General features: G+C 39.0%; 2 protein-coding genes across 8 annotated transcripts in view; one reads left to right on the forward strand and one right to left on the reverse strand.

The window, feature by feature from the left end:
- Window positions 1-27,060, reverse strand: part of LOC105226404 (dnaJ homolog subfamily C member 16) — a 623,397-nt gene that overhangs the window by 424,264 nt on the left and 172,073 nt on the right. The gene's annotated exons all lie outside the window — the stretch shown is intronic.
- The window catches only part of LOC125776613 (uncharacterized), a 217,393-nt gene continuing 191,898 nt past the window's right edge, over window positions 1,566-27,060 (forward strand). Inside the window, exon 1 of the mRNA XM_049449927.1 lies at window positions 1,566-3,551. Coding sequence (XP_049305884.1) covers window positions 1,691-3,551 — 1,861 coding nt within the window. The 5' untranslated portion in view covers window positions 1,566-1,690. The remainder of the gene's footprint in view (window positions 3,552-27,060) is intronic.

The raw sequence follows: 27,060 nt of genomic DNA on the forward strand, positions 1-27,060 counted from the left end.
GATGTTGTGTAACACTTTTTTTGCTACTTTCGTCGTAATCAGGGTGCTGTGTTTGAATTTAAGCTACATATAAATTTTAAAGTTTGATGAGCAACACTTTAATAGATATTTTATAATGCAAGTGTTTACGTCATTTAGGTGATTATTGTGAATTACTTTGCCTATCTGTCCATTTTTATTGGGATATTACTTGTTGCTTAATGTTAAATGAGTTGTTTTTTGTGCTAGTGTTAAAACGCTTCAAGTATTTCTAAATTTTTGCATGCAAAAGGATACAATCCTGGATGGTAAAATATGTCGAAGATTTTGATAAATTTGTTTCTATAGAGGAATCCCGAAATCTTGTATATGCAGATGTGCGGAAGCTGAATACTTTGGTGAATTGTTATATTGGGTTGACAAAAAAGTCTTGCGGTGTTTTTATTGAATTTTTTTTTATTGAAATTGAAATGAATTTTTGATGACTCATGCCCAGCTCTTGACCGATGCTATGGCTGCTACTATGCCGGTCTCTTTCGACCAATTCAGCGATTTTATCGCAATTTTCGACGACAGGCCTTCCGGAGCATGGCGCATCTTCGACCACCTCTACATCAGAACGAAAACGTTGAAACCATCGTTGTGCGGTGGAAATGGAAACTGTATCGGGTCCATAAACTGCACAAATTTTATTGGCGGCTTGAGATGCATTTTTGCCTTTATCGTAGTAGTACTGTAAAATATGCCGTATTTTCTTTTTATTTTGCTCCATGTTTGCGACGCTATAACTCACGAACGACTTAAAAGAAACGAGAATCGATCAAACACGTGTTAGCGCGTGAAATGAGCTTTCCAAAAAGGTATAGCATGACCCGATGCGACGAATAAAACTAGAACTACGAGCTTTCAGCGCCAACTAGCGAAAATACCGCGAGACTTTCTTGACAACCTAATATATAAACATATACACATATGTACAATAATCAAATTTTAATTTTCAGATACCAGATTCCTGAAAACGCATTCACTTTTACAAAATGAAAAGTATACGATTTGTCAAATCCCGTAAAAGCTCCCAAACCTTTCATAAATTTTTTGTAAAAACTAAATGCAATATTGAATGACAATTTTGATTCTTGTTGTCATTTTGCAGGATTTTCGAAAATTTTTTGTGCATTTCACATAGGTAACTACTACATCCCCCTTCGAACAGTTAACTTCTGTATTTTAATATATTGTTACAAAAGTAGTATTAAGTTGTATTTGTATTACTATATGCATCCCTGATTATGAACAATAGCTGTAGGTATATGGAATAGCATTTGTCTTGTTGTAGACATCTGGCGCCGCACTGTCTGCTTGTCTAGTTAAACAATTGCTGAGTCTGGCGCCGCGACTGTCTGCTTGCGTCTGGCGCCGTATAGCCGTATGTTCTGGTAATTTCCAGACGCGATATTCTAGAAGGACACGTCGGCATCAGCGAGAAGTGCGTGGCTATATAAGCCGTGGCAGCGCCAACGTAATCAATCAGTGCTAAGAGTAAACTGCTATAGTGTAGACGAGTTGTGAAATAAAGAGTTGTTGAATTAAATTAAACAGTGTTGATTTTATTTGTCAATCCAGAGATACGAACCTAACAAAGTAAACTAGCAAGAGTAAATTCGTAACAATTGGTGTCAGAAGTGGGATTGTCAAATAATCCAAATTCAAGATGGTTAAATTCGGAGAATTGAGAATTCAGCAATTAAAAAAAGAACTGGAGGAGCGTAATTTGCCGATAAGCGGGCAAAAGGCGGATCTGCAGGCACGATTACGTGAAGCAATGGAAGCGGATGGAATTAATGTGGACGAGTTCGAATTTAATGGGCCAGAAACTTCTACAAAGGTAGAAGAAAAAGTAGAAGAACAACGAACATCATCAAGTGCAGACACGAACATACTGTTAGTGGCTATTAAGCAAATAATAGCTGAAAATATATCACAAATAACAGAAAATGTAGTGCAAACAGAAAATCGTTTGGCACAGCAAATGACGCAAATAGCTGAAAATACATCACAGTTAGAGTCTCGCCTTACACAACAGATTACGGAAAATACTACGCAACTACAAAAACAAGTGCAAGAGAAATTTTCAAAATTTGAAGACGAATTAAGCACTTTAAAAAATGGCGAAGAAAATTTAAAATCAGAAGTTCTTCAATTAAGTAATCGTGTGCGAGAACTGCAACTACATGGCCCTGCACCATCAACAAATAATCAAAGATTGAAGGCACCCACATTCGATGGAAGTATTCCATTTCAAATTTTCAAACTTCAGTTTGAAAAGACAGCAATGGCCAATAACTGGAATGCAGCGGACAAAGTGGCGTCCTTGTTTGTATCATTGAAAGGACCTGCGGCAGAAATCCTTCAGACTATTCCAGACTGTGAACGGGACAACTATGAGGCATTGATGAGTGCGATAGAAAGACGATATGGCAGTGAGCACCGGAAACAAATATACCAGATCGAACTGCAAAATAGGGGTCAGAAAATGAACGAGTCATTGCAAGAGTTCGCAACTGAAATAGAACGACTGGCTCATTTGGCAAATGCAGATGCACCTGTGGATTACATTGAGAGGGTAAAAATTCAATGTTTCATAAATGGAATTCGTGATGTGGACACCAAACGCGCCACATATGCATTGCCAAAAAGAACGTTTGCTGAAACGGTTTCGCACGCCCTCACACAGGAAACAGCTTCCCTACTAAGTAAACCAGCACACAAAGTACAAAGAGTCGAAATGGAACAACCGGCGCTGATGGAAGAAATATTGAAGACTCTGAAGACAATTGCTGCACAGCGAGTAAATACAACAGGCAGATGTTTCAACTGTAGAAAAGCGGGTCACTTTGCCCGAAATTGCAAGATAAAAGTAAACCCATCAAAATGGAAACAACCAACAGAACACCGAAAGAGGATTCACCACAAAAATGCGGATGCATTATCACGTCGCCCTTGTCCACTGGAATGTAAACATTGCTCCAAATCAGAAGGAAAAGAAGGTATAATCGACGTGCGATTACTGAATATAGAACCTGAAGATGATTGGACTCCTCATCGCATCAGAATCAATCAGCTGGAGGACCCTGATCTTGCAAAGCTGGTAATGGCCAAAGAAAAAGGGGTACGACCACCAAAGGAACAAATAAGTAACGAGAGTCCAACGGCAAAAGCATATTGGGCCCAATGGAACAGCATAAACCTCGTTAATGGATACCTTCATCGTACCTGGGAAAGCGAAGATGGCAAACAGTCTCGTCTGCTGATCATAGTACCGAAGTCCATGATCCCAAAAGTATTGAAAGAATATCACAATGGACCTAGTGGAGGGCACCTTGGAATTACAAAAACTATAGAGAAGATTAAACAACGGTTCTACTGGATCGGTTGTCGAGATTCCATAGCAGAATGGATAAGTAATTGCGTAGAGTGCATGGCAGCTAAAGGTCCTAAAGCCAAAAGTCGCGGTAGGCTACAACAGTACAACGTGGGATCACCATTTGAACGAGTCGCAATGGATATTGCAGGTCCGTTCCCAACCAGTACGGCCGGAAACAAATATCTACTGGTTGTCATGGACTATTTCAGTAAATGGCCAGAAGTATATGCCTTACCAAACCAGGAAGCGAAGACAGTAGCCGAAGCGTTTGTAGAAAATTGGATAACAAGGTTCGGAGTGCCCGTCGAATTACACTCAGATCAAGGCAGGAATTTCGAATCTTCCATTTTCCAAGAAGTTTGTACATTATTGGGCATCCACAAGACACGGACAACAGCGTTACACCCACAATCAGATGGGATGGTAGAGAGATTCAACCGAACGCTCGAAGAACATCTGCGGAAAATCGTTGATAAAGACCAACGGAATTGGGACAAGTGCATCCAGATGTTCCTGCTGGCGTATCGTTCAGCGAAGCACGAGACAACTGGTTACACGCCAGCAAAGATTATTTTCGGATCTGATCTGCGACTACCTGCTGATCTTAAGTTTGGAACGAATCCTACAGCTGTAAGAAATGATGGAGATTATTGTTCTGCCTTAAAGGAAGAAATGAATGAATTGCATCTAATGGTAAGACAACATACGCATCTGATGAGCAATAAGATGAAGGACCGGTTCGATCAAGCGGCAAATTCAAAAGGTTTTGAAGAAGGTGATCTGGTCCTGTTGTACAATCCACTTCGAAAGAAAGGCTTGTCCCCGAAACTGCAGACAGCCTGGGAAGGACCCTATATGGTGATGAAACGACTTAATGACGTGGTATACCGCATACAAAGAAATGGAAAAGCACGATGTAAAATGAAAGTAGTACATTTGGAGAGGCTCGCCCCATTTGGTTCAAGAGGATTTGTGCCTAATCGGGACGATTAGGCTTTAGTGGAGGGCAGTGTTACAAAAGGAGACCCCACAATCTGCGCCAACTACCGTGGGATTAGCCTCCTCAACATCGCGTACAAGGTTCTATCGAGCGTATTGTGTGAAAGATTAAAGCCCACCGTCAACAAACTGATTGGACCTTATCAGTGTGGCTTCAGACCTGGAAAATCAACAACTGACCAGATATTCACCATGCGCCAAATCTTGGAAAAGACCCGTGAAAGGAGAATCGACACTCACCACCTATTCGTCGATTTCAAAGCTGCTTTCGATAGCACGAAAAGGAGCTGCCTTTATGCCGCAATGTCTGAATTTGGTATCCCCGCAAAACTAATACGACTGTGTAAACTGACGTTGAGCGGGACCAAAAGCTCCGTCAGGATCGGGAAGGACCTCTCCGAGCCGTTCGATACCAAACGAGGTTTCAGACAAGGCGACTCCCTATCGTGCGACTTTTTCAATCTGCTGCTGGAGAAAATTATTAGAGCTGCAGAACTGAACCGAGCAGGTACAATCTTTTATAAGAGTGTACAGCTGCTGGCGTATGCCGATGATATTGATATCATCGGTCTCAACACCCGCGCCGTTAGTTCTGCTTTCTCCAGACTGAACAAGGAAGCAACGCAAATGGGTCTGGCAGTGAACGAGGGCAAGACGAAATATCTCCTGTCATCAAACAAACAGTCGTCGCACTCGCGACTTGGCACTCACGTCACTGTTGACAGTCATAACTTTGAAGTTGTAGATAATTTCGTCTATTTAGGAACCAGCATTAACACCACCAACAATGTCAGCCTAGAAATCCAACGCAGGATTACTCTTGCCAACAGGTGCTACTTCGGACTGAGTAGGCAATTGAAAAGTAAAGTCCTCTCTCGACGAACAAAAACCAAACTCTATAAGTCGCTCATAATTCCCGTCCTGCTATATGGTGCAGAGGCTTGGACGATGACAACAACCGATGAGTCGACGTTGCGAGTTTTCGAGAGAAAAGTTCTGCGGAAGATTTATGGTCCTTTGCGCGTTGGCCACGGCGAATACCGCATCCGATGGAACGATGAGCTGTACGAGATATATGACGACATCGACATAGTTCAGCGAATTAAAAGACAGCGGCTACGCTGGCTAGGTCATGTTGTCCGGATGGATGAAAACACTCCAGCTCTGAAAGTATTCGACGCAGTACCCGCCGCGGGAAGCAGAGGAAGAGGAAGACCTCCACTCCGGTGGAAGGACCAAGTGGAGAAGGACCTGGCCTCGCTTGGAATATCCAATTGGCGCCACGTAGCGAAGAGAAGAAACGATTGGCGCGCTGTTGTTGACTCGGCTATAATCGCGTAAGCGGTGTCTACGCCAGTAAAGAAGAAGAAGAAGTGTTACAAAAGTAGTATTAAGTTGTATTTGTATTACTATATGCATCCCTGATTATGAACAATAGCTGTAGGTATATGGAATAGCATTTGTCTTGTTGTAGACATCTGGCGCCGCACTGTCTGCTTGTCTAGTTAAACAATTGCTGAGTCTGGCGCCGCGACTGTCTGCTTGCGTCTGGCGCCGTATAGCCGTATGTTCTGGTAATTTCCAGACGCGATATTCTAGAAGGACACGTCGGCATCAGCGAGAAGTGCGTGGCTATATAAGCCGTGGCAGCGCCAACGTAATCAATCAGTGCTAAGAGTAAACTGCTATAGTGTAGACGAGTTGTGAAATAAAGAGTTGTTGAATTAAATTAAACAGTGTTGATTTTATTTGTCAATCCAGAGATACGAACCTAACAAAGTAAACTAGCAAGAGTAAATTCGTAACAATATTTAATATAGTTGTAGGATTGTGGATGCATCTTTTGTGGGAGCTCAGGAATATTTATTAATTATTAAATTGTTTTGTGCACAATCTTTTTTTTTAATTTTTATGTAATTTATTATTTATGTATATTTTAAGTTATATAGTTGAAAATAGGTCTACCGGGGAACCGAACACTTAAAAAAAAGTCGGTAACGCACTTTATCGCAAACCTCAGGGGTGGTGTGGAAAATGCAAAACTTAAATAGTATACGGATGAGATTTAAAATGATGTATTAAAAATTCAGCTTCAAAGGCTTGGAATTGTTAATTATTAAATTTATTGAATTTGCTGCGCAAACTGATATTGCAAAATTGTCATGTGACCTATAGTGAGATTGATATGGGCATTAGTGGGACTTGCATACATTCAATGTTGCATGAACAAATGACTATTAAAAATTTGTTCACTTTAGATCCCACACAATTTGTAAATCTTTCAAAAAAAAGTCCTATGTTGATTTATGCTATCGCAGCGGATTTGGCCTCTAATGCACCTGCAGACAAATCCATAGTCAAAGAAAATTAAACCCGATTAAACCAGGGTGCAAAAGCCATGTGCAAAACGGTAGATCGGAAGTACACAGCATTCCAATTGTCAATCAATAGAATTGGCTGTAGGAGCAGGGTGGGAATACTAACCGGTCACGGTCTGGCGATACACTGAAAACACTGCAGGAAATACATAGACCACCAAGGAAACAATGGAGCATCTCTTGTGCACTTGTCCCGCATTAGCAAGACTACGGTGTAAGTATCTGGGGTCATCACAGTATGATACACTGGAGGAGGTATTGACAGTGAGGCCGCAGAATCTGTTAAAATTCGCGTCAAGCGCAGACATCCTAAACGATGACTACTCCTATAAGCAAGTGAACTGCATCTAGCATTTCAAAAGACCAAACTGGTATGTGCGTGGCTTACTGGCCTACCAGATTAACCTAACCTATGTCGATTGGTCGGAAGAAATGTTTACAAAATACGTTAGCTGTGCTTCGTAACACGTCTATGACAACGTGACATGTGATTAATCGTGGATTTACGCATATGAGCCCGAAAGTAAATAGCAGTCGACTGTAGGGGTGTTCCAAGATAGAGGCGAATCCAACAAAAGTGGTTCGCGCACGAAGCACTTCCAAGCTAATGTTTGCCTTTTCTTTTGGAAAAACTGAACTTCTCGCAACAAATCTAATAGAACAATACAGCACAGTAAATTCTGAGTCGTATGCAACTATTTATTCACCAGTTGCTCTTCTAGAAATCAGGAAAACCAACCACGTTTTTCGACACTTGAAGAAGCGGTTGATGTGTTCAAAAGATATATTTTGAAGATATCTCAATCAGAGTGACAAAAGTGCTTCGGAAATTGATTCAAACGCATGCAAATGTGAATTGACCTTAATGGAGAACATTTTGAAATATAATCAAGCGAATTTCGATGATTCAAATTTGTTTATGTTCTCTAATCCAGAAATATAAAAGGCAGCCTGGTAAATATTTATCAAAACGATCAATCTTTTATTCCGTTTCTTTTTCAATTTTATCACAAACTTTTATTTTTTTCAAAAATTATTTTATTTATTGATTCTGCTTTTTCTTAAAGCCTAACAATAAGTTATAAAATCTTAAATCTATTTAAAAACTAGACAGACCCAAGCAAGTGATTGAGCTGTTTAGGTGATACGTCGATCTTTAATACGCAGGCATATCTCTTCTTTAAAGTCGTGTTTGAGCGCAGGAATGTACCAAAGCATTAGCCGAAGGGTTTGGGTGATTTCGGAGTTTAGTTATATATTTGATTCTGTTATCTTCTACTTCTTTCTTTACCAAAGGAATACCAAGGTCTTTATGGATATTTTCGTTTCGCATGTACCATGGCGAACACGTGATTATTGTAAGTATTTTTGATTGGAACCTTTGTAATATATCAATATTAGTTGCACAGGTCGTACCCCACAGTTGAATGCCATACAGCCAAATCGGCTTTATGACCGCATTATACAAGAGCACTTTGTTGTCTAGGTTAAGTTTGGAGTTTTTATTTAAAAGCCAATTTAAATTTTCAGCTCTAATCTTCATCCATGTTATTTTACTAGAGATGTGTTTTCTCCACGTGAGCCTTCTATCTAGGTGAATACCAAGATATGTTACTTCGTTCGCTTGGGGTACTAGAATATTGTTTATTTTTACTGCCGGGCACATCTTTGGTCTTAGCGAAAATGTAACATGCTTACATTTTTGTTCATTCATATTTATACGCCAGTTCGCTAGCCATTCTTCGACAGAACTTAAATGCTCCGCTAATATTCTTGGTGCTAGAATGTGGCATTTGTTACGGCTCACTATAGCTGTATCGCCCGCAAAAGTTGAAGTTAATACATTATTAGCTGTTGGAAGATCTGCTGTATATATGATGTATAGTGTTGGGCCTAAAACACTGCCCTGGGGTACACCAGCCCTTATCAGTCGTTCATCAGATATGTAATCTCCCACTTTTACCATAAATTTTCTATTTTTTAAATAAGACTCCAATGTTTTATATAATGCTAAAGATAAAATTTTTTTAATCTTGTATAAAAGACCTTCGTACCACACCTTATCAAACGCCTGAGCTACATCTAGAAATATTGCTGAATAGTACTCTCTCAAATGCTTTCCTTATCTCGTTAGTAATTCTATTTACTTGCTATGTATATTGTGCTATGTTTCGTATAAAATCCGAATTGATGCGTTGGTATTGTATTATTTTCGTGGAGGAAAGGAGACATCTCTTTCATAGTAATATTTATTCAAATACTTTAGAAAGACAGGGTAGAAGACTGATTGGTCTGTATGAAGACACCTGTGTTCTGTCTTTCCCAGGTTTATCTATCAACATAATCTGCGACTTTTTCCACGAAATTGGATAGTATCCGAAACCAAGAATTGCATTGAAGAGCAAAAAGAGCACCTCTACAGCAATAATTGGTAACTCAATTAGCATTTTTGGTGAAATATTATCATGTCCCGGCGACTTTTTTGGATTAAGTTCTTTGATGATACCAATAATTTCAGAAGGTGAAGTCTTAACAGACTAGAGCGACTCTTTAGCTGTGTTGGGTAAGATTGACAGCTTAAAGTTGTTCTTTGGCAAATTGGATTGAAATACCTTTTCTAGGTGATTTGCAAAGCAATTAGCCTTTTCCTCGTCACTTCGAGCCCAATTTCCACCCAAGTCTCGTATAGGCATGTTGGAGTCAGTTGGTGGCTTCATGGACTTTTGGGCTTTCCAAAGGGAGTTTTGCTTGTTGGAATTTGGACACAGCTTCTTTATATACATTTCGGTGTTCAATTCTTCCTCACGTTTAAGCGCTTTTTTTAATTTACGTACAGCAGATTTTATATGAAGCTGAGTGGAAGGGGAACGATTTGTCTGCCATTCACGTCTTGCACGCCTTTTTTCATTTACAAGCATTTCTATTTCTCTGTTAGATATTTTTCTGTAACCAAACGGCTTATAGTTTTTGTTTGGTGTTGCTAGGACAGCGGCGCTGGTTATTATATCATTGACTTCTTTTATGCTTTCGTCAATATCTCTTCCTGTATTTATTTTGTACTCAATATTAATGTGGCTACTGACGTATTTTTTATATTTTAGCCAATTCGTTTATAAGAAGTTAGACCCACTTTTGGATTAACGAATGTGAGTTGTTCACATAACTTTATTAGTACAGGAGAGTGATCAGAAGATAGATCAGTACATGTATCAGCTGTTATGTGCGATTTATCTATATTTTTGATTACAGCAAAATCAATTAAATCTGGTATTTTCTTACGATCACTAGGCCAATATGTCGGCTTACCAGGAGATATTATTTCAAGGTTATTGTGCCTATTTATAACAGTTTGAAACAGCTGTCGTCCTTTCGGATTAATAAGACGTGAGCCCCAGTACGTGTGTTTTGCGTTGTAATCACCACCTGCTAGAAATCTTTGACTTTTTTTTTTTTGCAGAATTTGATTTTGTGATTTTATTAAATCTTGGATCATGTTTTGCATGGTAGACATAAATTATGTCATATACTGTGTATGATTTATAATCATAGTTTCAATACCTCCATTTGGAGGATTTTGCGGTAGTTGCATTTGCACAGTGTTGCCTTTCACCACATTTGCATAGCTTCGTTGCATATTATTATTGTTAGAAGTAATAGGATTTGATCTTTTTTCTGAGGTTGCTATAATTTCATTACGGGGTGTTTGTAACATTTGGTTACGACGTGCTTGAATGCCCTGTGACAACTTCGATTTCAAATCTTTATATACAGGGCAACCTCTGTAGTTAGCAGTGTGATTTCCTCCACAATTGCTGCATTTTTTATTTAATTCTTCTTTCTTAAGGGTGCATTTAGAAGTGGGATGTAAATCACCACATACCACACAAACACTGCGTAGAGTGCAATATGATTTAGTATGCTCATATTCTTGGCAGTTAATACATTGTACCGGACCGTTTCTTTTATGTGGTTCTTCCACAGTTACTCTGCGATGCAGCAAATATTTCAGATTGTATATAGGATGGTTCTCATTTTTTTTTTAGTTGATTCGAATTCGGCAACAATTCAATTTTAAACATTGGCTGTGGTACTTTGTTTCTATTAAATATATTTACAACTGTTTAATTCCAAAACCACATGCTTTTTTGACTTCACCAGAGTCTACGGCGGACTCTATACCTTTGATTACAACAACTAGGCCCTTAGAGCTCTTCAGTTGATACGAATAATAATTCTTGTTTTTAATTGACAAAAATTTGACTATATCCATAAAACTTTTCTCAGTGTAGGACTGAATTTTTGTTTCATCTAGATTGCCTTTTTTCAAAGGCACTATATGGAAATTGTTAGTACCTACAATTTTACTTATTTCAGCAACGAGAGCATTACTGCTACGCTCGCGCAAATATATTGGGGGTTGTTTGGCATTAACGACTGTGGTGGTAACCTTCGCATCGTCGTCTGAACCATTGTTTAGTAAAGCACCAACTTAACACGAGGATCAATAAGTCCCGGGACTGACGCATAGATGGCGCTACCAACAAAAGTTCCGTATGATTTTTCATAAGTACCAACCTTCAAAAGATACCTGTCAAAATTTCATGTCATTCTGATGTTTGGCTCACGAGTTACAGTGATTTAAGTGGCGCTTGTCTTGATATTCTTGGGTCCGCGTTTCCTCACGGTGGATCAAAAATTACAACGTGTCGTTGATTCTGAGCGCTGTTTGAAGCTGTTTCGCCGGAGCAAACCGGATTTTTTGCGTCGGTATGTGACAATGGACGAAACCTGGAAACCTGGAAGAAAGTGCTCTTTCATTTACCATGGGATAATCTTCGAGCGTGCTATGTGAAAGATTAAATCACAACAAACTGATCCTGGACCTCGTCAGTGTGGCTTTAGGTCCAAAAATGAGCAACTGACCAGATATTCTCCATGCCAGAAATCTCGGAAAAGACCGTGAAAAGAAGATCGATACACACTACCTCTTTGTCGATTTCAAAGCAACTTTAGAAAGCGCCTGACCGCCACAAACGAGCAGAGTGTGCCACGAGCCCAAAAACGGCGAACGCAAAGGCAAGAACGAAGCTTGGTCTAGACGCTAAGGCTAGCAATAGCATGGGAATTAACCGTATAGTCAAAGTGTGGTTGCCATGTAGGGGGAGGGAGGAGATATCAAAAGTACTGTTGCTGGTAATGCGTGCCAGAAAATGGCCAATTTTTAAGGTGGAATACTTAGTAACGGTAAGATATGCGGAAAAGCGAGGTGATATCTACCTGCTGAGAAAAGTGCAGCTGCAACCGTCATCCAAGAAAGAGCTTCAATATTTATTATTATTATTATTGTATTTGCGGGTTGAGGACACCGGGTTATAATTTATACATGACAAACTGCGACGGTAACGCTAAGAGATGTATAATGGCTAATCAAGTTTTTATCTTACACAGCCATAATAAGCTGGGGGGCAGGCAGTAGCAGATACCGGCTGTTGCCGTATGAGAAAGAAGTACCATCGCAGCTGAAATAGCTGGCACGGGACAATGTAGTATTAAAGTGATTGATTATATTTGAATGCGACTCCGATGCGCACCAGACAGTATGGGGCAGCATCGATATCAACCAAAGCGGTAATTTGCTCTTTAACTACAAGTATTTACTAGGTACTAGGTTAGTGTTGCCTGAAGAACAACAAAGCGGCGGGGCGGATGGATTGCCAGCCGAGCTATTCAAACACGGCGGCGAAGAAATGATAAGGAGCATGCATCAGCTTCTTTGTAAAATATGGTTGGACGAAAGCATGCCCAACGATTGGAATTTAAGTGTGCTATGCCCAATCCATAAAAAAGGAGACCCCACAATCTGCGCCAACTACCGGCGACTTTTTTGGATTAAGTTCTTTGGTGATACCAATAATTTCAGAAGGTGAAGTCTTAACAGACTCGAGCGACTCTTTAGCTGTGTTGGGTAAGATTGACAGCTTAAAGTTGTTCTTTGGCAAATTGGATTGAAATACCTTTTCTAGGTGATTTGCAAAGCAATTAGCCTTTTCCTCGTCACTTCGAGCCCAATTTCCACCCAAGTCTCGTATAGGCATGTTGGAGTCAGTTGGTGGCTTCATGGACTTTTGGGCTTTCCAAAGGGAGTTTTGCTTGTTGGAATTTGGACACAGCTTCTTTATATACATTTCGGTGTTCAATTCTTCCTCACGTTTAAGCGCTTTTTTTAATTTACGTACAGCAGATTTTATATGAAGCTGAGTGGAAGGGGAACGATTTTTCTGCCATTCACGTCTTGCACGCCTTTTTTCATTTACAAGCATTTCTATTTCTCTGTTAGATATTTTTCTGTAACCAAACGGCTTATAGTTTTTGTTTGGTGTTGCTAGGACAGCGGCGCTGGTTATTATATCATTGACTTCTTTTATGCTTTCGTCAATATCTCTTCCTGTATTTATTTTGTACTCAATATTAATGTGGCTACTGACGTATTTTTTATATTTTAGCCAATTCGTTTATAAGAAGTTAGACCCACTTTTGGATTAACGAATGTGAGTTGTTCACATAACTTTATTAGTACAGGAGAGTGATCAGAAGATAGATCAGTACATGTATCAGCTGTTATGTGCGATTTATCTATATTTTTGATTACAGCAAAATCAATTAAATCTGGTATTTTCTTACGATCACTAGGCCAATATGTCGGCTTACCAGGAGATATTATTTCAAGGTTATTGTGCCTATTTATAACAGTTTGAAACAGCTGTCGTCCTTTCGGATTAATAAGACGTGAGCCCCAGTACGTGTGTTTTGCGTTGTAATCACCACCTGCTAGAAATCTTTGACTTTTTTTTTTTTGCAGAATTTGATTTTGTGATTTTATTAAATCTTGGATCATGTTTTGCATGGTAGACATAAATTATGTCATATACTGTGTATGATTTATAATCATAGTTTCAATACCTCCATTTGGAGGATTTTGCGGTAGTTGCATTTGCACAGTGTTGCCTTTCACCACATTTGCATAGCTTCGTTGCATATTATTATTGTTAGAAGTAATAGGATTTGATCTTTTTTCTGAGGTTGCTATAATTTCATTACGGGGTGTTTGTAACATTTGGTTACGACGTGCTTGAATGCCCTGTGACAACTTCGATTTCAAATCTTTATATACAGGGCAACCTCTGTAGTTAGCAGTGTGATTTCCTCCACAATTGCTGCATTTTTTATTTAATTCTTCTTTCTTAAGGGTGCATTTAGAAGTGGGATGTAAATCACCACATACCACACAAACACTGCGTAGAGTGCAATATGATTTAGTATGCTCATATTCTTGGCAGTTAATACATTGTACCGGACCGTTTCTTTTATGTGGTTCTTCCACAGTTACTCTGCGATGCAGCAAATATTTCAGATTGTATATAGGATGGTTCTCATTTTTTTTTAGTTGATTCGAATTCGGCAACAATTCAATTTTAAACATTGGCTGTGGTACTTTGTTTCTATTAAATATATTTACAACTGTTTAATTCCAAAACCACATGCTTTTTTGACTTCACCAGAGTCTACGGCGGACTCTATACCTTTGATTACAACAACTAGGCCCTTAGAGCTCTTCAGTTGATACGAATAATAATTCTTGTTTTTAATTGACAAAAATTTGACTATATCCATAAAACTTTTCTCAGTGTAGGACTGAATTTTTGTTTCATCTAGATTGCCTTTTTTCAAAGGCACTATATGGAAATTGTTAGTACCTACAATTTTACTTATTTCAGCAACGAGAGCATTACTGCTACGCTCGCGCAAATATATTGGGGGTTGTTTGGCATTAACGACTGTGGTGGTAACCTTCGCATCGTCGTCTGAACCATTGTTTAGTAAAGCACCAACTTAACACGAGGATCAATAAGTCCCGGGACTGACGCATAGATGGCGCTACCAACAAAAGTTCCGTATGATTTTTCATAAGTACCAACCTTCAAAAGATACCTGTCAAAATTTCATGTCATTCTGATGTTTGGCTCACGAGTTACAGTGATTTAAGTGGCGCTTGTCTTGATATTCTTGGGTCCGCGTTTCCTCACGGTGGATCAAAAATTACAACGTGTCGTTGATTCTGAGCGCTGTTTGAAGCTGTTTCGCCGGAGCAAACCGGATTTTTTGCGTCGGTATGTGACAATGGACGAAACCTGGAAACCTGGAAGAAAGTGCTCTTTCATTTACCATGGGATAATCTTCGAGCGTGCTATGTGAAAGATTAAATCACAACAAACTGATCCTGGACCTCGTCAGTGTGGCTTTAGGTCCAAAAATGAGCAACTGACCAGATATTCTCCATGCCAGAAATCTCGGAAAAGACCGTGAAAAGAAGATCGATACACACTACCTCTTTGTCGATTTCAAAGCAACTTTAGAAAGCGCCTGACCGCCACAAACGAGCAGAGGCAAGAACGAAGCTTGGTCTAGACGCTAAGGCTAGCAATAGCATGGGAATTAACCGTATAGTCAAAGTGTGGTTGCCATGTAGGGGGAGGGAGGAGATATCAAAAGTACTGTTGCTGGTAATGCGTGCCAGAAAATGGCCAATTTTTAAGGTGGAATACTTAGTAACGGTAAGATATGCGGAAAAGCGAGGTGATATCTACCTGCTGAGAAAAGTGCAGCTGCAACCGTCATCCAAGAAAGAGCTTCAATATTTATTATTATTATTATTGTATTTGCGGGTTGAGGACACCGGGTTATAATTTATACATGACAAACTGCGACGGTAACGCTAAGAGATGTATAATGGCTAATCAAGTTTTTATCTTACACAGCCATAATAAGCTGGGGGGCAGGCAGTAGCACGGGACAATGTAGTATTAAAGTGATTGATTATATTTGAATGCGACTCCGATGCGCACCAGACAGTATGGGGCAGCATCGATATCAACCAAAGCGGTAATTTGCTCTTTAACTACAAGTATTTACCAAGTACTAGGTTAGTGTTGCCTGAAGAACAACAAAGCGGCGGGGCGGATGGATTGCCAGCCGAGCTATTCAAACACGGCGGCGAAGAAATGATAAGGAGCATGCATCAGCTTCTTTGTAAAATATGGTTGGACGAAAGCATGCCCAACGATTGGAATTTAAGTGTGCTATGCCCAATCCATAAAAAAGGAGACCCCACAATCTGCGCCAACTACCGTGGGATTAGCCTCCTTAATATCGCGTATAAGGTTCTATCGAGCGTATTGTGTGAAAGATTAAAGCCCACCGTCAACAAACTGATTGGACCTTGTCAGTGTGGCTTTAGACCTGGTAAATCAACAACTGACCAGATATTCACCATACGCCAAATCTTGGAAAAGACGCGTGAAAGGAGAATCAACACACATCACCTCTTCGTCGATTTCAAAGCTGCCTTCGACAGTACGAAAAGGAGCTGCCTTTATGCCGCAGTGTCTGAATTTGGTGTCCCCGCAAAACTAATACGGCTGTGTAAACTGACGTTGAGCGGGACCAAAAGCTCCGTCAGGATCGGGAAGGACCTCTCCGAGCCGTTCGATACCAAACGAGGTTTCAGACAAGGCGACTCCCTATCGTGCGATTTCTTCAATCTGCTGCTGGAGAAAATAGTTCGAGCTGCAGAACTTAATCGAGCAGGTACAATCTTTTATAAGAGTGTACAGCTGCTGGCGTATGCCGATGATATTGATATCATCGGTCTCAACACCCGCGCCGTTAGTTCTGCTTTCTCCAGACTGAATAAGGAAGCAAAACAAATGGGTCTGGCAGTGAACGAGGGCAAGACGAAATATCTCCTGTCATCAAACAAACAGTCGTCGCACTCGCGACTTGGCACTCACGTCACTGTTGACAGTCATAACTTTGAAGTTGTAGATAATTTCGTCTATCTTGGAACCAGCGTAAACACCACCAACAATGTCAGCGTAGAAATCCAACGCAGGATAACTCTTGCCAACAGGTGCTACTTCGGACTGAGTAGGCAATTGAGAAGCAAAGTCCTCTCTCGACAAACAAAAACCAAACTCTATAAGTCACTCATAATTCCCGTCCTGCTATATGGTGCAGAGGCTTGGACGATGACAACATCTGATGAGTCGACGTTGCGAGTTTTGGAGAGAAAAGTTCTGCGAAAGATTTATGGTCCTTTGCGCGTTGGCCACGGCGAATATCGCATTCGATGGAACGATGAGCTGTACGAGATATACGACGACATTGACATAGTTCAGCGAATTAAAAGACAGCGGCTACGCTGGCTATGTCATGTTGTCCGGATGGATGAAAACACTCCAGCTCTGAAAATATTCGACGCTGTAGCCGCCGGAGGAAGCAGAGGAAGAAGAAGACCTCCACTCCGGACCAAGTGGAGAAGGACCTGGCCTCGCTTGGAATATCCAATTGGCGCCACGTAGCGAAGAGAAGAAACGACTGGCGCGCTGTTGTTGACTCGGCTATAATCGCCTAAGCGGTGTCTACGCCAATTAAGAAGAAGAAGAGGGTTAGTGTTATGTGTAAGGTAATATGTCAACATCTATAATAGTAGGGGAGCCCGGAGTGCTAAATTTGCAGTTACTGGAGCGTCATGGAGACTTACTAGATTGTCAAGATAACGTTTAAATAAAAAGAAAGTCTAGGTGAAGTTTTCCATTTTAGTGGGGAGAAGAGCGGGAAATTGGTGTCAAAAATGTAAAAAAAAAAACAGTCACATGAAAATACTCAAGCGCGTCAGTCATTTATGGTATATACGCGCATTGTATTTCTGATAGTCGATATATATTAATCTGACAATCAAGTCAGGGTTGAAGGCCGTAATGACAGGTTAAAAAAAAAAAATAAATAAGTTACTCGAGCGCGTCAGATTTTCTAAGCGAATGTTAATGAACCTCTAAAAAGTGTACCATTTAATATTCTGACAATTTCGACGTGGACAAAAGTCATTTATTGATTTTAAAACTTGTAAAAAAAAAGGTGACCTTGAGATACTCGAGCGCGTCAGATTTTTATACAGTGGGATGAACTTGATGTCAGAGTCTTCCCAAAAGATAATCTGACAATTATATAGAGGCATATCGTTAATCTGACGATTTAAATGTGGAAGAATTCTGTTTGGTTCTTGTTTTGTTACAGGATGTAATAAAAACAGTGTATACATATACATATGTATATGTATACAATATTATATGTATTATGTATATTGTATACATATACATATGTATATGTATAGAAAATTGAACAATTTATTAATATGAAAATAGATCTAAATATTAATAAAAAAAATTTAGAGTTTGTGGAATAAACTTTTTTTCATACGTTTCTTCGCCACAGTAAACACATTTGACACTAACGTCACTCATTTTTACAATGGATGTAAAACTGATCGCTGTAAACGAACGAAACAAACAAAAGTGTCAAGCGTTTACTAACAACAACCACGCTATGGTGATTAGTACGCTTGACCTTTTATCGACGATTTTACCTGTATCGCCCCACGGAAATTGTCAGATTATATGATTTTCGTGATTCTGACAGAATTACCTTAAAAATGAACAAAAAATTTATCGCGCTCGAGTATTTCAAGGTGACGTTTTTTTTTTACAGATTTGTCACCCTGCTATTTCTCTAAGCCACCCTCAAACTGTCAGAATATTGAAATATACACTCGTCTTCATGCATTTAACATAACATCTTTTAATCTGACGCGCTCGAGTTTCCCGAAGGATCGATTTTTTTTCTCTAATCTGACGAACCCCCCCCCCCAACGCACGCCTCCATATTAAGGGCTCATATTTGGTAGGGGTACATAAAAGGGTGCAATGTTTCTCCCCATATAGTTTTCTGACACGCTTAAGTAACTGCAAAAATCCCCTCTTGGGCTCCCCTACTATAACTGGTAGTTACACCTGCAAGAGCTCAGAGCTATGATTCCGCCATTACAATCAGATAAAAAGGAGGACTTAGACAACGTCATTATACAGTTCACAAGCTCTTTGTAAGAAGCATTAGAAGTGGCTTTTCCAATGAAACGAATTAGACTCACAAGGTGATCCCCGCCGTGAGAATACGGCGGAAAAGTCTGACTTGAAAAACACCGCACAATCGGAGCGCAACATTGGATACTTTCAGAAGACAGACCACAGCTGGATGATATTCAGTGAAAAGTCTGTAGTCACTTACTTACTTACTTATATTATTATTATATTCTTTATTCAAGAAGTCGAGAAGTCAAGAAGTTAAGAGTGTTTACAATTGATTATAAAAAAAAGCTAAAAATGCTTAACTAAAAATTATAATGAAGCTTATTATATTCAGATATAATTGATGAGTACATCATAATTCAAATAATTTTTATACTTACATATATTCTAAGAAGGTCTTCTAATGCTGACATGTAAACATAGTTCTATATGCTAAAAAAAAACACCACACCAGAAGCTCTTCACCTAAAAACAAACTTCGAGCGGCTACTTCAATTGATTTTGATTGGAAAAATGGGTGCTTTTTATGTAAAAAAGAAGTGGATAAAATGGAGGAAAAAAGAAAATCCAAATCGTCAAGACAACAAATCAGCTACGTAACTACTTCCGATTTCAAGAAAACGATATTAAATTTGATAAGTGAAGAGAGAAGTGAATATTGTCGCAAAATCCATAAAACAATTGTAGGCGTGTTAGATTTAGTAGCTAAGGAACCTAAGTATCACGCTAATTGTTATATTCGTTTAAAAAATACTGTAGAACAGATCCAGAGAGAGAAAAAAATTCATCCAGTCACAATGCAAGTAGATGCAGCAATGGAGCAGATTTTCAAATATATTGAAGAAAACGATGACTGTCAGTTTTCACTGGCAGAATTAAAAAGTATTGTAACAATTGACCATATTCCTGACGATAAAGCAATAAGAATGAGGTTAACGAATCATTATCCAATACAATAATTTGTTTTAGAAAACAACAATACGAAATATTGTCCGATAACTGGTACAGTCAGAGGTCAAAAGATAGTGAAGAAGAATACCGTATTTTGTAAGCTGCTAGTGAAATTTTACGACGACACATCCGGACGCAGGTTTATGATAATAAAATGGATCCGGCTAGTGATAAAATATTTAACAACGTTCATGAGACAATACCAAAATCTCTCATTTTTTTATCAGAAATAATTTTAAATGACAAAAAAGGTAAACCAGAGTTTATAAATCATTATGAAACGAAAAAATGCATGTAATGATATAATATTTGATAAAACCATGCCTCTAAAAATAGCGCAGGAGAAAATTTTATCAAATGCCAAAAATAAGAGAAGGCTCATAGATATGCTACGAGAAACACTCACAGAAAATAAAATATTTTCTTGCCAAGCAGAAGCTGATGCTGATAGCCTCATAATTAAAACTGCAGTTAATCTGCAATCTCAAAACATTGCTGTAGTGTCCGAAGATGTCGATGTTTTAGTTTTATTGACTGTACTCTCACCACCAGACCGTGAAATTTATTTTCGAAAACCATCGAAAGGCAAAATACCGCAAAAAGCGTACTCTTCTAAGAGCTTAGAAAAAATATGACCAAAGATATCGATGAAATGTTAAAGGCTGGTGTTACATGTACTCTTGCATTATACGGTGCCCCCCAAAAAATAAAATATCTTAATGTATTAAGATACAACTCTTTTTTGAAAGCAACTGCTAAAAATACCTGCGTAAAGCTGCCGTCTTTACCACCTACCGCAGATGCCGCTTTTGAACACTTTAAAAGAGTATTTTTACAAATTCAAACAAGGCTCGGAAGAGAAATATCACCAGAAGATAGGGGTTGGAATTATGATTGCGGAATATTGACACCGCAAACAATGACGCAGCGACCAGCTCCAGAATCTTTACTGAAAATTATTTTTTGCACATGCAAAACAGGATGTGGAGCATCTTGTGGGTGCAGGAAAAGTGGATTAAACTGCACTGCAGCTTGCTTAGAATGCAATGGTGAAAGCTGTACTAATCCTTTACCTACAATCTACCTCAACGAGATCGAAGACGACAATAATGAACAATAATGTATATAGTTAATGACAAATTTTTGTTGTAAATCATTATTTTTTGCAAAAATCTAATAAATTAACATTAAAGTTACTTTGCAAACATAATTCATTATATATAAAATTAAAAACTTTACTGTAAACATTTTTTTCCCCTTTCGTTTCTTATTTTTCTGTAAATTGTTGTTAAAAATTGTTGTAATCGAGATCGGTGACAGTCCCTGGGTTCCGAGGTTTTACTATTTGTATGCCTTACGGCGCTCCACTATTAGTTCGGATGCAACCGAACATTTTATACTCTTTCAACTTACAAGAATCAAAGCCAGGGAAACACTTTAAACTTAAAAACCAATGGTATAGAGTAACGTCAGCCGGATGATCGAAAATCCTGATATTAGTTATATGGCGGGTAAGTCAAGTTTTCGTTCAAATCGATCTATTTTTTTTTTGCACAAAGATACACTTCTTTTTTAATGATGTAAAAACCGCGCCAGTTCTTTCTTCTTTTAGCTACGAGGTGCCAATTGAAGAATCAGGTCAGGTCCTTCTCCAGCTGGTCTTTCCAACGGAGTTCAGGTCGTTCTCTTCCCCCGGTGGGTTCTGCGTCAAATACTTTCAGAGCTAGAGTATTTTCGTCCATTCGGACGACATGACCTATCCAGCGCAGCCGCTGTGTTTTACTTAGCCGAAATATGACATTTTCATTTCCATTGCCATAGTTTACATATTAGCCGATATATGCGGTACAAATTTATCTTAGGTATTCAACCCATTTTTTGACATATAAACGTACCATTGTCATACAAATACTATCCCTCAATTTCAATATACTATATATCTCAGACATTGAACGATATTTTCGAACAAAAGTCAACTATAGTTCCTGGGGTCCAAATATTTGGTGTCTGGGGTCTTGAACAGTTTTTGTTGGATTTGAAGAAATTTTGGTCCTAAGGTGGCAAATTTTTACGTTTCTGGCACATTTGCACAACACTTAAAAATTTTAAGTGATAAGGTTTGCGTGGCCTCGAATGGTAATTTAAACAAAAACCACTGTACCCTGCAAGTAGCTGTGTGATGTTATTTTATATTTTTCAATTAAAAAAATTCAAATGATTCTAATATGAATATTGAACACATGCTTATATTTTGAAATATTTTTTTGTTGTGACTTTTAACATAAAACGTCCCGAGGCTCCAAGCTACTTCATCACCAATTTTCAGAAAAATCGGTTCAACCGTTCCTGAGTTATAAATATATACATAAATTGCGAAATAGAGGGTGACATTGCAAAAGAGGCCGCCGTTAGGACCTTCTCCAAGACTAAAGGAATACCAGTGCAAATTTTTCCGTCTTTCCGTGCTGTGGTTTGGGTGTTATGCACGGACAGCGTTTGATTTTTATTATATATAAGATTTAATGCATAGTTATGGCACTTTATAGGTTTTCGGTTAATATAACCGGCTGAACAGAAAAGGAGGTGGTGTCTTGTTTGCTGTTCGTTCTTCAATTCCATCAGAAGAAGTCGATGTTCCGCATGCAGACTTCATAGAATTTAAGTGCATTCGTATTTGCGATAATAGTGGCCATTTCTACTTAACTTTATCTTATATACCGCCACACTCGGACATATCTGTATATACACAGCATGCTTCATTAATAAATAATGTTTTCTCAATGGCTAATAATACTAATTCCATGATTGTTTTCAATTTACCGTGCGTATCATGGAAATCTATTGAAGAATACACCATTCCTATTAGTACTCGCTTATGTTTTAACGAGTTCTTAGATTAAATGTTGGAGTTGGGTCTTAACCAAATTAATTTAATTTCAAACGAGTTTGGTAAGTTCTTAGATCTAGTTTACGTTGATAACTCTTCAATGTTCTCTGTTGCATAATGTGATCCTTTGGTTCGGCCAGAGGACTCGTATCATCCTGCTTTCGAAATTGACATCGAAATCATACCCAACTTTGCTCATAATAACACACAAGACCTTTGTTTTCGGTTCAACTTTGCGAAAGCTAATTTTAAGAAGATTAATTAAGAATTTTCTAAAGTAACTTGGCCAGATTGCAGTGGCAACATTGAATTAAGTGCTTCCCACTTTAATGAAACTATTTTAAATTTATTTGAAAAATATGTTCCGAAGTGTGCTGTTACTCAAAAAATTAGTTATAATTTATGGTTTTCGAAAGAATTATGTAAATTATAGAAAATCTCGTGCTTTTAAACTTAAAAAAAAAAACTGCGTCGACAATTTGCTGAACTTAACAAAATATGTTATAATAATTATATAGACAAAGTAAAAAATAATATTATACGTAATCCAAAATTGTTCTATGGCTTCGCCAACTCCAAACACAGGATTTCTAATTTTCCGTCCGCTATGAAATATAAGTCTAGTATGACTAGAGCAGGTCGCCTCCACGCTGGTGCACCCTGGGTAACGCCAAATGGCCTGCGGCCTTCACGGCCTTACAACTCCTATGACGACTTTAGCATTGAACTGTTTTAGAGTAGGTTAAACTTATTTGGATCTGGTTGAACCCTGGGCTGGTGGTGGCGACATTTTGGCACCTGAGTATGATGGGGTGACACCCATCAAAAATGGCTGCTGGGTTAATGTCGCAACTGCCTCCGTTCCGTTAAAACCATGGCTGGCCTCAGAGTACGTTCCCCCCCGTCGTCGTTAAGTTGGCGTGGTAGGTATAAGTTGAGAGGACTCCTTCTTTACGCTGGTCGGCTCTGAACGTACTGCCTCATAAGGGCGTACGTCAACCCTCGCCTTGGCCTAGCTGCAGCGAGAAGACAAAGACCTCGGTAGGAGGCAGCAGAATGAGGGGCCGGAGCAAAACCGCCGGCAAAAGAGGTAGTGAAGGGTGGAGCTTTCGTGCACAGCGGAATAGCTAGCACTAGCAGAGGAACCTCTGCTAGAATTATGAAGGGATCCACAGGGGGCATTAGAAGGAGAGCTTTAGCTAGGAAGCTGAAGTCGGACCGTCGACTGGCAACAAAAATCGTAGAGCGCTACGGGGCAAGCATGCTGGTCAGGTATCTGAGCTCGAATGGGCTAAGAAGGTTCTCGGTGAGAGCGAGACATCATCTGTTGTTAAGTTTTCAAAAGTTTTATTATATGACCCCAAACTCAATTTTATTCTTCACGCATCTTCCGCGGTTTTTAAAACTAAAGGCGCTCTTAGTTTTGTTAAACGTTGGTCTAAAGAATTTAGGGATCTGCTTACCACAAAAAAAAAACATTTTGAAATTCCAGTTTAAATCTTCTCCCTTACACTAACCGTTTAAAACTTATAAATTTCCCGACACTCGTTAGTCGTAGGGAGATGCGTGTTATAATATTTCTTCTAAAACTCATGAATGTGTCGGTCTGTAGCCCATCTCTCTTATCTGATATTAATTTTAACGTTTCCGCTCGCTTTCCAGGCAGTTTAGACCCTTACTTTTAAAATTTTCTAAAACAAATTTTGAGTTAAACGAACCATACCGCCGTATATGTCATGATTTCAATTCTCATTCCGGCACATTTCATCCAACAGACTTACTCTTTACCATTAAAAAAATTATTTTATCTCTTCTTAACAAATAATATTTAAAGCTAATAAACATTAATCTAATTCTTAATTTTGGCTGTTGAAATTTTTATTTCTGTAGCTGAGCAGCTAAAGATCGCAACGCTTAAAACTCTCTTGCCTTTTATGACTCGGCTTATTCTGCTCGTTCGCGAATTGAGCCCCTCGCGTCGGTTGGGTGAGAGGAGGGTAATCGTTGGGTATTATTACACTGTGATAGTCAAAAAAAAGACAAGACCAAATTCGACGGTTTCCCCCCATTTCGGGTCCTACGAATCGAACTGCATCATTACTTTTTTGAGTTACAATCATGGTTTCATACAAAAATTTTTGTTGAAGTTTCTCATCAAAGTGGCCCATTGTAAGAGAAAGGCTCATTTTCTTCGGTCTCTAACTTTTTTAATGTTGACTTTTTTGGTAAACTTTCTTTGGCAAAGGATCTCAGAATAAGTCCGTCTTTAAGTTCTTAGATGACTGTAAACCCCAAAATCAATGTTTTTTGTGTCCTTATAGCCAATACGTCGAACTGAAAACTGAAACTGAAATTTAATTCATTTTTTAATGTTTTTTCCCTCACGTTTCGTCAATATTTTAATTTACCCTTTGATACTTATACATTAAGTGGCATCTTGTAATAGTAAGAAACTTAAGCAAAGACATCGTTCTGAGCAAACTAACCATTAGAAAAAAAACTTAACAAAATTTGTATTTTTTAAAAAAGCTACACTAACTATGTTTGTGTGCTGTTTTATTTTTTTTTTGTTATCTTATAAGTGTTATCAATAAGTATCATAAATTTGTACACAATATTTAAATTAAATTTAATAAGACTCATCTATCAATGTCCAACACAAATCAGCAAGCAACGAGTCAAGCTATTAACCACTGCACTGATAAGAAATAACAACAAGTATCGTTTGAAAGAAACGTTAAATGCTTTCCTAAGAGTCAAAATTTAAGCATAGATTGCAGTAGTTAATTTGACTTTGACTTCGCGGAAAGAACATTGTTTTAATGCCTTGTATATTAAGAAAATAAATTAAAATGAATGAAGTCTCCAATTGGCCTATCGTAGTTCTGCTACGTACTTATGTGGAAAATTTACAAGCCCTCGGAGTAGACGCAAAATATCTTCGGGAACTGCCGGCATCTACGAGGAATAGTTCGATTTGCCCGTTATAAGAGACGTAGATTGGGTGCCAAATACCATTTGCACGCAATGCAACAACAACCTGCATAACTGGTCAAAAAGACTGTGCCTAAAAATGGGATTCGGCATCCCAATGATTTGGATAGATCCACAAGGGCATCATACTGGTAACTGCTACCATTGCTTAGGAGTGCACCGGTCTGAAGATTGGAAAAAATATGTGGATGACATGGTGGACGCTTTTGAAGAAATAGGTGTGAATATGTCCTTAAAAATTCATTTCCTTCACCATCACAAGGACCATTTTGAGCAGCAAGTTCCGACTGAATCCGATGAGCATTGTAACGTGGCTTTCTCCACCTTACAATGCTCGCAATGGCTCTGCTATTCTGGGGGAATTCGCAGGCATTGCGTAGAAAAGGCATCACCGTAAGGGTGATGCCAATGCTCGCAATGGCGCTGCCGTAGTCGCGCTATGATGCAGCGACAGCACAGCTGCGCTGCCTCGAACAGCGTTAGTACCGCTGCTTGCACACCGTAGTGCACCGTTACAAACCAAACGTGATTATCAAGCGACTCGCATGTAAGTACCAAGGGGATGCAATGAATAATGCAGAGTCAGTTGCCAACCAGAGGTCAGCGCGTCCAGTCAGCTTTCCATTTTGTGCTTAGACATTAATAACTTCTCCTTCGCAGGGGAGCTACAGTACAAATCGCCGTTGTAGAGATCACCGTTGTACAGATCACCGTTGTACAGATCACCATTGTACAAATCACTACTGTACAAAACACCGTTGCACAAATCTCCATCGTAAAAATCATCACCGTGCCAGCTTCAAAAAACGTCAAGGCCTGGCTCATCAATCCCGTTCGTTTTCATCACCGTGCCAGCTTCACCAAGCGTCAACACCTGGCTCGCCAATCTCGTTCGTTTTCATCACCACTGTATACATCACGCTGGTCTAGCTGTCCGCATAAGGGGTGGGGTGTGGATACAACTTTACGAGGATAAAACTCGTATCTTTTTTGCTAAGGGTTCGTGGGTCCCAAGGCTGACCCTGGAGCGGCTGAGCTTACCTCAGCTATGGACGAAACCCCATTACAGCATGGAGAAAGATTTCACCAAGTCGCCGCCCCCCTTGAGCATTGGTACAGCGGCAAAAAGCTTGACTCGTTGCTTGCTGATTTGTACACAATAATCATGTATCAAAGGGTAAATTAAAATATTGACGAAACGTGAGGGAAAAAACATTAAAAAAAAATGAATTAAATTTCAGTTTTTTCGACATATTGGCTATAAGGACACAAAAAACATTGATTTTGGGGTTTACAGTCATCTAAGAACTTAAAGACGGACTTATTCTGAGAAGCTTTGCCAAAGAAAGTTTACCAAAAAAGTCAACATTAAAAAAGTTAGAGACCGAAGAAAATGTGCCTTTCTCTTACAATGGGAATGAAAAACTTCAACAAACATTTTTGTATGAAACCATGATTGTAACTCAA

Source organism: Bactrocera dorsalis, chromosome 2, assembly GCF_023373825.1.
Source record: "Bactrocera dorsalis isolate Fly_Bdor chromosome 2, ASM2337382v1, whole genome shotgun sequence".
NCBI classification, from domain to species: Eukaryota; Metazoa; Arthropoda; class Insecta; order Diptera; family Tephritidae; genus Bactrocera; species Bactrocera dorsalis.